The sequence below is a fragment of the Plectrocnemia conspersa genome, unplaced genomic scaffold (genome assembly GCF_051122295.1).
Source record: "Plectrocnemia conspersa isolate PC_06_02 unplaced genomic scaffold, ASM5112229v1 ptg000002l, whole genome shotgun sequence".
In the NCBI taxonomy this organism is placed as follows: Eukaryota; Metazoa; Arthropoda; class Insecta; order Trichoptera; family Polycentropodidae; genus Plectrocnemia; species Plectrocnemia conspersa.
In genome coordinates, this window is record NW_028277166.1 from 3,757,281 (window position 1) to 3,772,177 (window position 14,897).

General features: G+C 31.8%; 2 protein-coding genes across 43 annotated transcripts in view; both read left to right on the forward strand.

Moving 5' to 3' along the window:
• The first annotated feature begins 514 nt into the window (after positions 1-514).
• Positions 515-9,745, forward strand: LOC148237362 (cell division cycle and apoptosis regulator protein 1-like). Of its 5 annotated transcripts, none has more exons than XM_088181442.1 (13): positions 515-1,478; positions 1,530-2,390; positions 2,451-2,629; positions 3,102-3,327; positions 3,481-3,770; positions 5,048-5,255; positions 5,719-5,845; positions 7,320-7,495; positions 7,571-8,035; positions 8,097-8,586; positions 8,647-8,882; positions 8,949-9,067; positions 9,133-9,745. In XM_088181442.1, the coding sequence occupies exons 2-13, from the start codon at positions 1,611-1,613 to the stop codon at positions 9,272-9,274; spliced, it is 3,438 nt and encodes a 1,145-aa protein (XP_088037568.1). In that variant the 5' UTR covers positions 515-1,478; positions 1,530-1,610; the 3' UTR covers positions 9,275-9,745. The 5 variants fall into 5 exon arrangements, with proteins under 5 accessions (XP_088037568.1, XP_088037567.1, XP_088037569.1 ...); XM_088181441.1 differs by having other exon boundaries at positions 515-580; positions 1,596-2,390; XM_088181443.1 differs by having other exon boundaries at positions 515-580; positions 1,596-2,390; positions 9,142-9,745.
• A 3,269-nt stretch (positions 9,746-13,014) lies between these two features.
• Positions 13,015-14,897, forward strand: part of LOC148237363 (uncharacterized) — a 75,003-nt gene continuing 73,120 nt past the window's right edge. For all 38 annotated transcript variants that reach the window (XR_015812731.1, XR_015812738.1, XR_015812732.1 and 35 more), the window contains exon 1: positions 13,015-13,224. The gene's annotated coding sequence lies outside the window, so the exon portion shown is untranslated. The remainder of the gene's footprint in view (positions 13,225-14,897) is intronic.

Below are 14,897 nucleotides of genomic sequence, written 5' to 3' on the forward strand. Positions count from 1 at the left end.
AACCATAAAAAAATACATTGAAAAGATAGGCTGTATAGATAGGTTGCTTCTGGACCCTATAATTGATATTACTTTTTATAATTAATGCAATACACCAAATGTTCAATTATTAAATAAAAATCTGAAGATATCCCTAAATTTGTGTGTTTATTCTAGTAATTTAAATTTGTAAAAAAATATTTAAAAGACATAATATATCTATTTCAGAAAACATATTTTATGCGTTTTCAAATATACGCCAAAAACATCATAGCTCTGCATTAATTCTAAATCAAATAATATTATATTTTATAATTCAAAACTTATATTAATTTATTTTACTTTTATAAAACAATATTTATTATTAAAAAAAAAACATTTTATTTAGTACCTAAATTATTTAAATATATTTTTAATATTACGTTTTATTGTAATAAACTGAATTTTATCTTATTTTGTTTATATTACTAATTAAAAATAATTTTGCGTTATAGTAAATATTTAGGCTGTTATGGCCAAAGTAATTTGTGTGTGCCTCTCGCGAAGCGTTCGCTGAGCGCGAAGGTTCACAATAATTGTTTATACTGTTTCACCCACAAAGGTAGGTTATATTTTGATTTACACTTTAGCACCTAACGTCATTAACGTACTCTACGATATTTGATTTCTAGAATTGTAGCGATAGGTGCCATTTTGTATTAGTGTGTCGCATTATTATTGCAATATTAGTCAGTTGTCAAATTGCAAAATTGACTTAAAATCCACATTTGTCATTGAATAGACTGTTTTGAGACAATAGTATTAATAGATTTTAACTATGCAAAAATATTTTGGGTCGAGGCCATTTGCAGAATGCCTGAGGCTATATGCAAATTTAGTACTTTCATAATGTATTTGTTATTTATTAGTTAATATTCATGAATTTAAATTAATGTTATTAGATTGAGATTTGTTGAATCTAGGTTTTTAATACGAATGGTACTTTAAAGTTATATTTATGTTTGGGTAACATATTTTGTTCTCCTCCCCCCCCCCCTCCTTCTGGAAGAAACTGAAACGACGTTCCTGATTCTAAACTAGAAATAATAGCTATTACCAATATTAATACAGACTTCTGATATGAGAGTATTGGTCGAGGTATATTGAAACCGAATTTTGGTCAATAGGAGGGCGCCAAAACAATTATCACTTCTCAGAAGGCAAAAATTCACTTCATAAGCGATAAAATCGTGTCGGTGCCGTCGCAGTGGGAACGCTCGGTAATGAGCGTTCCTACTTAGTCTTAGCTTTGAACGAAACCTTTAGTAAATGTATTGTTTATATTGTTTCTTTCGTCATAAGATAGTTTTGCTCTATATTCCTAGTGCCCCTTAAGTATTTGCGCCTTAGCAAATGTCCCTTTGTCAATGCCTTCCTACGAACCCGGTCAGAACAGTGTGCACCTTATGCATAACTGCAACGAATTCTTTTTCCGAAGAAAAAATCTGAATTTACCTTACATAAATGCACAAACAATTCTTTTATGGAACAAAATATTTATTTAAATGCACATAACTCTTAAAAAAAAACTCCCTATTAAATCACACCCTTTTTTAATGAATATATTTCCATTTCAGGGTTATTAGACCAAAATGCAGCAATACGGCGGTGGTAAGAATCCACCTTGGGCTCGTACGGCGACGGCTCAGTCTATCCCAGGTATGCAACAACAACTAATGGGTCAAAACTCAATTGGCGGGATGGGGCAACCCGGTATGGTACAATATCAGCAATCGCAACCCGTTTTCCAACCCAATTTGATGCAACAGCAAACAAACATGGCTTTGGGAATTCCTCAAATACAACAAAACAACGTCGGAATAGCTCAAGGCTTAGCCAATCAACTCAATCAAGGACAAATGTTCCAGCAACCCGGAGTCGTCACGTATCCCACCCCGAGAGCTTTAAATCCTAACGCGTTCGCCAGCTCTCAACCGATGAACCACGGACCTCAAAACCAAAACAACTCTTCGCCCAAACAGAGAGTTTTCACAGGTACCGTTACCAAAGCTCATAATGATTTTGGTTTCGTAGATGAAGACGTTTTCTTCCAAACCAGCGCCTGTATGAAAGGCTCTAATCCAGTCGTAGGCGATAGAGTTTTAGTCGAGGCATCCTTCAATCCAAACATGCCTTTCAAGTGGAACGCCACTCGGATTCAAGTATTGCCGACAAACAAATCGACGATTAATCGAAGAGATAATAACGTTCAGAAGAATAAAGGGAGCAGCGGTTACAATGCAGTTCCTCCACCGGCTGAGAGCCAAAACGGAAGCTATCCGAACACGCCTAGATCTGGTAGAGATAGGAAATCCATGTCGATGAGGAAAGATGATAACGTGAGACAAAGAGATAATAGTTCAGCTATTCAGGTATAATAAAATATCATTTAATTATAAATGCAATGTTTTTACCTTATTTTTAATTTTCAGTCCAAAGAACCAGATCGTAAACGTAAGCGTCCCGAGAGAGAAAAGGAAAGGATGCCAGAGAAGGTGTCTGAAGAGAAAGAGAGGTTGAGAAGTCCGCTGAGAGGGGCTAATAAGCAAAGGAGAAGGCCTAGACCGGTCGCACGATATTTGGTTCAAGTTCCCAAGATTGCGTTGGATATGTAAGTGTTACTTATCAACCACCGTATACGTGGCCCCCATATTTTGAACATGTTTATTGGGCCCCCTCTTCTTACTAAAATGCCGTACCGTTTCCTTTTATTTAAAACAAAAAAAATATTTAAAATAAAATAAATTAAAATTAAAACTTACAACACTCAAAAATCACTCAATGTTACGAAATTAGTAAAGAAAAATGATGAATCATACCCATAGTTGGGTTTACTGAAAGTGCACATTTGTATTCTACTAACAAATTCTATGAACTTCGGTCATAGCAGGTACACTGACAAGACAAACGAACAAAACTAATCAATCTCGTAACAAATAGTGATAAAATAATTTTAATAAATCAATCAATGTCGGGCCCTTTCACAACCCTGGACCTGAGGGATAGGGCCCCATCGGCCCCGCCCCCATTGTGGGGACCATGACTTAATAACATAATCTAATATATGTTTTTAAACGTTGCAGTCCTGAAGCAGACGTTTTGGAAATCAAGCGGAGATACACCAACTTGTATATACCATCCGACTTCTTCAACACTCAGTTCAGATGGATAGACGCATTTCCGCCAAACGCTCCGTTCACAATGAATAAACCGTGCGCTTTCCACGTTCTTCATAAAGATGTAGACAATCCGGTCGAAAATGATGCTATTCTTGAGCCACCGGATGTTGACTATCTGTTTTCAGCCAAAGTAAATCAACCATTTTCTTATCTACTAACTTAGCAGTATAAAAGCAAATGAATTCCGCTTCAATTCTAAGAGTGTCATGCTTTAGAATCCGATCCTTGATACTTCCATTGACTCAATATTAATATCTTATTAATCAATCATCTATGTTTGTAGGTTATGTTGCTCAGCATGCCGACGCTGGACGAAATATACCGCAAGTGCTGTGGCATCGGAAACGAAGAGAAAGACAGGGAGTCTGAGGATCGTGATTTTATCCACCCTACTCGACTAATTAACTTCCTGGTCGGTTTGCGTATGAAGAACGAGACAATGGCTATCGGTGGACCTTGGAGTCCGTCTCTAGACGGACCTAATCCGGAGTCAGATCCATCGGTCTTGATCAAGACTGCGATCAGGACGTGCAAAGCTCATACTAGCATTGATTTGTCAAATTGCACGCAATGGTAATTGGTTCATTATTAGGCTCTAAAAGTCTTGTTACTCTCTCTTTTATTTTATTTGTATTATTTAAAAGACAGTCTACAAAATAACAACTTGTGTTGTTTATGATTTGCGAGAGAGTGAGTTACAGTTAGTAATTTATGTTGTTTTTTATTGGTTGGACAATTAAATTTTAGTTTTTCTAATAAGTTATAGAATGAAAGAAAAAATAGAACTATAATCATTTATTATTACAGATTATTGGATTTTTTTATATTCTCAAGATGAAATTATAAATGCCTAAATATGTATTAATAATTATTAAATCATTTAATTATTTTACCATTTTACCAAATCAGTTTTTAGTATATATGGATGACTGATTTCAAAAACATTTGAATTTTGAGTTGCACTTAAGGACCCTGAGAAAATACAGTGATCTCTCATCATCCGCATTTTGTAGAATAACAAAAAAACCCTTAGCTATTAAACAATTTCGTTAGACCAATTGGAACATTCGTTCTCTTCAAGAGAGAACATACAGCATGTATTGAACGTAATGCTTATGGATAACGAAGGAATACTGTATAGCTCCCCTTCCTCTCCAGTATAAATGTGAATAATTTTGGATGTCATCCATTCTAAATTTTGCTTAGTTGCCCTCTAGGACCCCGAGTAAAAATAGTCGCCTTAAGAACCACCTTCCAATGCATGTATGTATATAAATATAACATGAAATGTTCTCAAACTGCTAGTATTTCTATAAAATAAACATTATATCAATGACTGAAACGACCAGTCCATTTTGATTTTTACATTGTGCTAAATTAAAAAAATAATATGCTAATATTTATATATAAAAGTATATCTTTTTTAAATATGTAAGTTATACATTAACTGCATGAATTTGTTTTCTTAAGACTATATCTACTTTAGCTCATTTTCTTTCACTCCAATTATATTACTAAATGATTAGTCAGTTCTATTAGTCAACTATTTATGGAATAATCTTTAAATTTAACTGTCTAAATAAAATATAAAACTGTCATTTAAGATGTATCTGACGATGGATATTATTAATTATGTTTCATCTATTATTTATTTTTATTTTTTTAAATTCATCTTTATACAAGTCTCTAGACATCTATGATGACGGTTGAGCGACGCTAGTTGCAGTATGGTTGTTTATTTCCATTTTTATTTATTATTATTTTTTTTATATAAATAATGACTAATTAAAGCGCTTGTGTGTGTATCGAGAGTAAGGACTATATAACTACAGGGTGACTTCCGCATACAGGTACCGGTTTGTGGAGCTCTACTACAGGCGGGCGGAGAGCGTACACCGCGGACGGCAGCTGCCAGCGCGCGTTGAGACTGTGGTGATATTTGTGCCTGATGTGTGGAGCTGTCTCCCCACTCGTTTGGAGTGGGACTCCCTCAGCGTCCAGTACAAGAGACAGGCGGAGGGGCTATCCACTGCTCAGCCACTGTCAGACGCAGACCAGGCACTGCATTACTTGCATTCATTCTTCTCGTCTCCGTCAGAAAACAGACATGATTTAATGTATCGTTTTTAGTTTGTATCCATAAGTAACGTTGCTCAAAACTCACTCATTCGGCGGGTACCGGCCGGCGGCGGTCAGCGGTCATGATCAGGCGACGAGCGGACTCTGATGCACTAGTGTATCGACCGGAAAGACACTTATATTATTGTTGTTGTCCTTAGTTTGTGTAGATGTTAGGAGCCGATAGATGACTATCATCAAAAATTAATTAAAAATTAACCACTTTCTTGGCTGAACCTCTCTCTCCCTTGCGAGAGATTTATTTTATTTGTTCGCATACCTGGTGATGAGTGATTTTTTTTCTTCCCTTAGTATACAGTAAATTCGGATTCGTGTTGAAAAAAAATTTAAAATTAATCGAAAGACGTGATGTCACAATGCTAACTTTAGGTTCGTTTTGCAGGTTGAAAAAAATAATGCAATCGATTTGGAAAAAAAGGAACCGACTCACTATTCTGAACTCGATCCGAAAACAATGTCTCTACCGCATTTGCGCAAGGAATTGGAAGCTAGAAGTATCAATAATAAAGGTATTGTATTAAAACTGATACTGTAAAGTTGTTTAATCCATCCCACTGTCAAAATTTGCTGATTAATTCTCAAGTTCTAATATGAATAATATTGATTTTGCTTTAAAATTTATACAATAAATCAGATTGTTACAACTTAGTCAAAGCATGATCGTGTGAGTAAAAATATCAGGAAACAATCTTTTCAATTTAGTTTCATCATTAGTTAAGCAGTGTAAAAAAAACCCAACTTATTTAATTATACAAGTGCTCCAGATTTAATGAGAATTACAATTTTTTTACCAAAAGGGTTTATATGGTAAGAAATATTGAGAATTACAATATTTCTTACCATATAAACCCCACAAATGTTTTTCCACTTTAGTCGTTCTATCAAAAACCTATTTATTTTCTCCATAATATCTTCGCTTTTTGTAATATTTTCACCATATCAAAAAATAGTAATTCTTTGCTATCATCTGAATAAATATATTTCACGAAGACAAGCAACTAAGAAAACCAATTTATGTCTGTTAATCATCAACTTGAAAAGAAAATTGATGAAATTTTGATTTTTAACAGAGATATTCGTTGCATCTTTATTTCATCAATCTATTTACAATAATTAAATTCACTATTTTTTAACCGTAACCGGATGAAACAACGTAATTAGTTGCCAATATAATATTAATTATAAATCTATTTTTTAATTTGTTCTGAATTGTCATGGTTCTGTTTATCGCTGTTCTGTTTTGTCACGGTTCTGATTAGACATGTTCTGTTTATTCAAAGAACTGGATTTGGAGTTCTTTTATTTGCACAAAAGTAGTTATACGTTAGAGCAGGGGCTCCCAACCCCGTGCCCGCGGGCGCCATGGCACCCGCTATATATATGATCTCTATATATAAGATCGCTATATATGAAACGTTTTATAAGCCTAAACTTTATCTAAATAAAATATAAAAAAAAAACAGTTTTTTGCTTCAAAACACGCTGTGTTTAAGTCCCCATATGAGCCATTTTGAGACTTGCAGAAGAGTTAACGCTCTTAATTGCTTGATTTTGAAGATTTAAAATTTAATTTTTAGTATCGTATAGATTTTTAGAATAGATTTTTTTTTAAATAAATATAAATTACATTTGCTTTTAAACTTCAATACACTGATAGAAAATAAAAACTGCAAAGTTTAACAAATTTAGATCTATCATTAAATAACACAATATTTGTCTGCTCTTTCTGAAAATCATCTTCTGATCCATGTGTCATATCACAGTCGTGCCATAGTTGGTGTGAGCACTCTTGAGTGTTAAATGTTAAGCTAGAAAAATCATGCAAAAAAATGGTGTACTCGCTCTTTTCCATTTGCCACTTGATTCATTTGCCATTATTACATATGAGAAACAAACAATATTTATTTTTAAAATACTATTGGATTTGTGGTTTCAAATATGTAGCTATGATTGTTGTTTAAATCTAAAATAAACTTTCTTTAGGTTTAAAATCTCAACTAATTGCTAGATTAGCAAAATGTGTCAAACAAGAAGCAAGTAAGGATGAACCAGCCGACAATAATGTCGGTGAACCTGAAGCAGAAGAATTAGAAACTGAAATGGAAGTAGATAGCACTGCAACAATCGAAGACCAAAATACCGATACAGATAAGAAGAAGGTGATAAATTTGACTTTTTGTATACCACTCCTAAGATCTGCTATTTATATTTTAAAAAATGATTTATGTTTTCAGGAAGATGATAAAGAGAAAAATCAAGAAAAAGAAGACGCATTATGGAAATCGCGGCACAAGCTACCGTCGAGTCCTCATTTGATAGTGCATCCATCTCGTGTCGCTAAATCAGGAAAATTCGATTGCACCGTCATGAGCTTATCTTTATTGTTGGATTATAGACCGGAAGACTCGAAAGAACATTCGTTTGAAGTGTCACTATTTGCGGAGCTTTTCAATGAAATGCTGATGAGAGATTTCGGTTTCAATATTTATAAAGCGCTATACACGCTTCCGGATAAACCAAAGGAAGAGAAAGAAGAGAAGAAGAAAGAGGAAGTGAAGAAGAATGGCCGAGATTCAAAAGATAAAAAAATTGATGACGGCAAGGATAAAAAATTGGATGATAAGGATAAAAAAGATGATGTTAAAAAGTCTGATTCAAAGAAAGATGATAAAGATAAATCTAAGAAGGACGATAAAAGAGTAAGTTTTAAGTTTGTAATATTATTATTAGATTTTGGTGTTGATTTATATGTTTAATTAGGACGATGTGTCAAGCTATGGAGAGGAAGAAAACAGTAACGATAGAAAGTCTTATTCCGGCGATAAGAAAGACAAAGATAAGAAGGAGAAGAATAAGCTAGTTACCAAAGAACCTCATCTGTTGTTATCGTTTGTTTATTTCGACACTTCTCACTGCGGTTATATTTTCGAGAAGGATATTGAAGAGCTGCTCTATACGTTGGGATTGAATCTTTCTCGGGCTCAAGTAAGAAAGCTGGTGTCTAAAGTCGTCACCAGAGAAGCATTTCACTATAGAAGACTGACTGATAAACCAAAGGATGAAATAGAAGAACCTTGCAAGGAAGAAGGTGCCGAAGATCAAGCTATGGACGTAACCATGAGCAAAGTCGATCTATTAGAATTGGCCACTGGTAACAAGAAACTTTTACCAGTCTTCAAAGATGACAATCAACAATCAGATTCTGGAGAGCCTTCTAATAAAAAGACTAAAACGGATAATGAAAATGAAGGTATGTTATTGAGATTTTGCTAATGTTTAAATGATATTTATGCAGTTTATTGTGCTTTAGGATTCGTGTCTTATAAAGGAGGTCTGCTCGATATTGAGAAACTGATGAATCAGTTGAAACGGAGTGAGCAAGCTCGACTTGATACTGAAGCCAAATTGGTCGAGATCAAGCTGGAGAACTCAAAAATATTGGATAAGCAAACAAAGCATATATCATCGATATCGACATTGAACAGTGAATTGGAAGAACTTAAGAATAAGTTGAATGAAACGGAATTTAATCTCTCCAAAAAAACGGTTTATATTAGAAGATTATTATATTTGTAGTACTTGCAAAAATATTTTATTACACTTTATTTTTAGATAAGCTCAAGACTTTTTCATACTGCCTTAAAAGAAATTGATGTAAAAGTCATGTCTGTCCTTCATTCTAATCTGTACGATGATTCTGATTACAATAAAGGGAAGCAGGAGACTTCGAGGTTAGTTAAATTAAACAATTAGATCATCACCTTTTATCGTCATATTTATCTATACGATGTTTCAGATGGAATAGTGATAGAAAAAGCGAGTCAAATGATTCCAGTTATATTAAATCAGAGAAATACGATAGAGATAGAGAAGATTCATCCGGAGAAACAAAAATTAAAATTGAAACTAAAGGAGACGACGAAAAATCTCATCATTGATCTCATCTAAAAAGAAATCCATAGATCAAATAAATATGACGTGTCATATCAAATTTAGGCTATATTTAACATAAGTGTGAGATGTGTTTATGCTAGTCTTTTATAATTGACAAACTTATCTTGTAATTGTATTTAGTTTGGTTTAACATGGTTCCTCTTTTTATAACCAGACGTAAGTTAACTATTTTGATATAAAGAAAAGGCACTAACGTTTAGTATTTAGTATAATCTAATAAGTAAATAAAAACGTTTTCAGAACACTGATTTTTAAGTTTTATTGATAGTTTGATTAAAGTGTTAACGAAAAGCTCGAATTATGAATTTGTTACCTACAAGTACATTCGAGTGTATTTTTTTTTCTTAGATTAAATGAGTGTTACTGAGATTGATTGATGTATATTTACGTTTAATACTACATATTTAAAGTATTAAGTCTGTATTTGTTGCTATTATATTATGTTTTTATATTAAGTATTGTTTTAATTTTATATAAATACTCCATTCCTATTTATCCCTAGATCTTTTTTTAATCAAAATTTTATTTCAACATGATAAAAAATATATAGTTGAAACATTGGAACAGAAATCCTTTGATGGTTAGCAATATTTTTTATTTTATATGAGTTCTACATATTTCTTCAGTTCTTTTCAATCAAGCAGATTCACTAGAACGGGTTTTATATCCTTTTATAAGAAAATAAATATTGCTCTTTTTTAATTAACTAGCAAATTAAATGATCAATATTCTAAATCAACAGTTGGTTAATTGAACAAAATTCTTATAACTTGATGTAAGTGTTTAATAAATTTTAGTTATTTAGTCATATAGTTATATCAAAAAAAAAATCTTTTTAATACTACAAATCAAACATATTTGCCTGTACACGTGCAGTGCGGTGGTATAGAAATGCATGGGTTAAATGGCTTACTTTCACTTCTTGCACGGTATCTACATATGGAACCTCTCCCACTGCCCATGAGTTGCTTTTTGGAGTTCACGCGTGTTGCTGAAGATTTTGCTCATTTACTTTATAATTTAATATTTGATTGTTTTATTACAAATTTTATTCTATGCCTCATTAACGAGATATTTTCTGGAACGTATCTTCTGCAAAAATCTAGGGTTGAGACCAGGGCCGGCCCGAGGGGCAGGCAGTACAGGCGATCGCCTGGGGCGCCGTGATACCAAATAAAGGCGCAATATTCACTTAAAATTATCAAACAATATTGTTAAAGAATATAATCGGATATTATTTTTTGTATACACTACTGTGCACTCTTTAGATTATTTCACGAGCAAAAAATTGCGACGAAAATAAAACTACAAATTCTTAAATACCCACAATCTCAAAAAATAGTATGGTGTCAAATATAATATTAAATTACTTTAATTCGAATTATATTTTTGTGCTCATGTAATGAGTTATTAAAGTATTACTAGGGGGAGGGGGGCGCAAATTTAGTTTTTGCCTGGGGCGCCAAATAACCTAGGGCCGGCCCTGGTTGAGACTTACGTTTAAAATACACGAAAAGGCGATCGGTTACTATTGTTAAAATCCCACCAGTGTTTGTAGTATTATCGTTTACTTTTGCACATTCTGTGCTTAGATTAGTTCATTTAATAATTCGTCAGTCAAATTGTGACCTACAATTTACAAAGGCTTTAAAAAATAAGAAGAATAGACATTAAGACAATACATAGTTCTTTATCTATTTCAAAAATTACTCAAATTTGCACATATTTCGTAATTTGGGTTTAACATAAAAATATACTGTAAGTAAGCATTCACTTATCAAGAATAGTGACTTCTAAAATAATTATGAAAACGTTTTTTATTACTTTTTAAAGCTTAAGTGCCGCCTGATTAATATACCTAGACTTTATGCTGATACATATTGATGAAGTATTTTGCAAGAATGGGAGTATTATAAAACATATCCTATCAACTTTTTGCTCATCTGTAATTGGTAAGAATTTTTTTTTATTTATAAAAGTTTATTTCAAAATGATACATAGATTGGTACGAATAGTGCTGTAACTAGACAGCAGGGATGTCATTTATATTTAGGTCAATTAATAAAATTCTATGAATCTGAATGAAATCGAAATTTTAAAAAAAAACGAGCACTGACTGACTGGCCAACTTTGCCCCCTCCATGTTGGAAAAGATATTTTTTATAAATTTTTAGGTTATCCATCAAAGAAAATCTAAAAACACAGTTGAATCTCTCTTGAAAATATTTTTTAAATATTGAAATTCATATTCACCAATACATTTTCACCAGTAGCTATATGTTTTTACCAGCGAAAATATAATTAATCTGACAGATGATAGCATAAATACATGATTTCAACTTTTCTATACGTAGTAATGTATATATTTACTTGCTTAAATGTTTTAAAGTCAATGTATTTTTTCAGTGAAGTTATATTTTTACCAGTAGATATATATTTATACTAGCGAAAGTATATTTTAACTGATAGGCGCTAGTAAACCAATATGCTGCTCTAAAATGTCTATGAAACTTAATTCAACAGTTGTGAAATGTCCATTTGCTGTTTAAATCCAAACATAACCTACACGAATTAACCAAAACCAAATTGCCCGAAGAAAGCTAAAAAACTAATCATATTTTAAGAACTTTCATTAGCTCAAGTCCAAAATATAAACTAAGCTAATTCATCTCTCAGGGTAAAATAAGCGAAAAAATTACAGACAGACGTCGCATCTCGCATATTGCTCCATAGTTAGTCTGCATTTCGATATTTTACTATGTTTTAAAAATATGATAGCTATTCTTACCGATATCACAACGGAATTTTGATATGAGAGTATCGGTCAAAGTGTATTCAAACCGAATTTTAGGCAATAGGAGGGCGCAAAAACAATTATCACTTCTCAGAAGGAAAAAATTCATGGCAAAAGCAATAAAATCGTGTCGGCGCCGTCGTAGTGGGAACGCTCGGTAACGAGCGTTCCCACTGCGACGGCGACGGCACGATTTTATTGCTTTTGACGTGGATTTTTGACTTCTGAGAAGGGATAATTGTTATTTGCGATCTCCTATTGGTCAAAATTCGGTTTAGATGTGCTTCATTCGATTCTCAATTATTATAAGTAGTAATATTATAAATAGTCTTAATATGAACACTAGATAAATGAGCGTTTCCACTGTAAGTATTAATACTGTCATTAGTAATATAAAATAAGTAAAAATTAGGATTGCACAAACAAAACCATAAGTCGCATTATAAAGTATCGCTTGTTCCTATACCCATATTTACATAATAGCATGTCAGTGTTTTGACCTGAAAGACCATAGTCCAATTACTATTTTATAGTTATATATTTAATCGATCATCACAGATTAGGTTTTCCTAGATTTTCATAATCTTATGAATAATTATCGTGACGAATAGTTCAATTAAAAACAAAGTCGGTCATTTTAAATGACACATATTTATTCTAAACTGTAGTAATAATTTATAATTGATAACATATATGTCATTGATTGCTTGACTTTGGTTTCAGTCTTGTGTCACACTACATGTTTAGTAGTTGTTGATTGTGTTTACATGGTTGCGGGCTAAGTTTTTGTTTTAATGCACATTTTTAGACGATTTTAGAACTTTTAGTTCTTCGAAGCTAACTACATATCGGGTTCGTGTCTAACTGCGGGCCGCGCGTTCAACTTCTCTGCTTGCCAGAACAGGTGGTTTAGCCAGGTGAGTGTTCTCCAGTGTTCAAACTGTTCTTGCACGAGGAGGTCTTGCCCTCCCGCGTCCCAACATGTAAACAAACACACCGGTGTGTCCCAAACTAGTCGTTAACTTAGTAAAATAACAAACGCATAGTGTCGTAATTGCCAAGTGGTTGAAAGTTTAACTAAAGTGAGTTTTTCATTGAACGTTTCGGACGAATCCAATTAGTGACACAAGTGATATATGTGTAAGTAGATTAGGTGTAGTATTTAGAATGCCTTGTTAGGTTTATAAGTACTGTATACAAAATAGCTAAGAAATAAGGGAACAATGAAACGAAGTTATGTTTTATTTATATGGTTGATTCATCGGATTGACATCATCAAACCATAAATGTTTTACGATAATGCAAAGTGTTCATTCGCGTTTAAAATTATTAAATGAATTCATAATGAGATGGTTATTAAATATTAATAGCCTTTAACGCCTATGGAAATTAAGAAAAATAAAATATGATCAAACGATAATATTAATACATATGATTACATACAATGATGTAAATGTAAGTTCAAATTATTTTAAGGAATGTATCAATTAAATAAATATAATATGTAAATAAAATACTATCTGTAAATTATAATAATCATACCAATGGTTCAAGTCCAGTTCCTTAAGATATCAGTAATTATTAATCACTAACCTAAATTAGTCAGATAGTAGTCAATATATGATAAGATATTTTATGTAGTATTATTTTAGCTACACATTATTTACAACTTTGTGTTTTACAATTTTTACTTCTGTCTATTGCAATTGTATAATCATTCATTCAAATAAATATATTTTACAAGAATCACTAATACTTTTATCTGTATGTCCATTGAAGTATGTATTTTTCCAAGAAGTTTTAATACTAAAGCTTATTTAAAAAAAAGCAATTTGCACGTATGATATATTCAATTCAGAAATGATTCGAATCAATCTATTCTCTCTTTATATGGCTCTCGTTTGCAATTATAACAACTCATATTCATATACAAAAAAAAGTATATTGATAAATATATCATATATTAACGTTTCTGCGTATTCCAATTGAAAATATTTATTTATTTTATCATAGCTTTAAGTAATTACATATAATATAATAAACAATATCTTCCCAGGAATTTAATTAAAAAGATGTGTTCATCAGATTGTTAAGAAATACGCTATTTAAATAAATTAAAAAGATACACAAAATATATTTTAAAACAATGTAAACCGACTTTCTCAATTGTACTTTGTATTTATTTTAATAGTATTATATATACAGCATTCAAGACATTAAAAAAATATAATATTGTGCCATTAATTCGCATGTGTTGTGCAATACATTTATTATCTGATTTAAATTCTATTGATTTCCCATCTTTATTATAATATGATAAAAAAAAAAATTTTTATAAAAAAAACGCTCTCTTATTTTATTATTGCGACTAATGCAGTTCGGCCCATAACAGTCTTTAAATTAGAGTTTTTGTGGTTCAGACAAGAGGTTTTCATTGTAAAATAATTTTAATATGATGACTTATATATGATTTATAGCTATTTATATTTAAAATACAACTGTTAAATATTGAGCAAAAGCTTAACAATAATTTAATATTTATTAAACAATGAAAAATACACTAATTAAATAAATTACAAATGTATACAAAAAATGTAAATATACATATTTCAATGTATTTTTATTGATTTTTTGAAATATTGCGCCATTAATTTGCATGTGTTGTGTAATACAAATATTATTTCATTAAAATTCTATCGATTTCTCATAATTTTGCTCTTTATAGTAATATCTACTTAATTTTTGAATACACGTATTAGTCAACTAAATAAATAAAATAAATATGTCAATTAAACAAATTACAAATATAAACA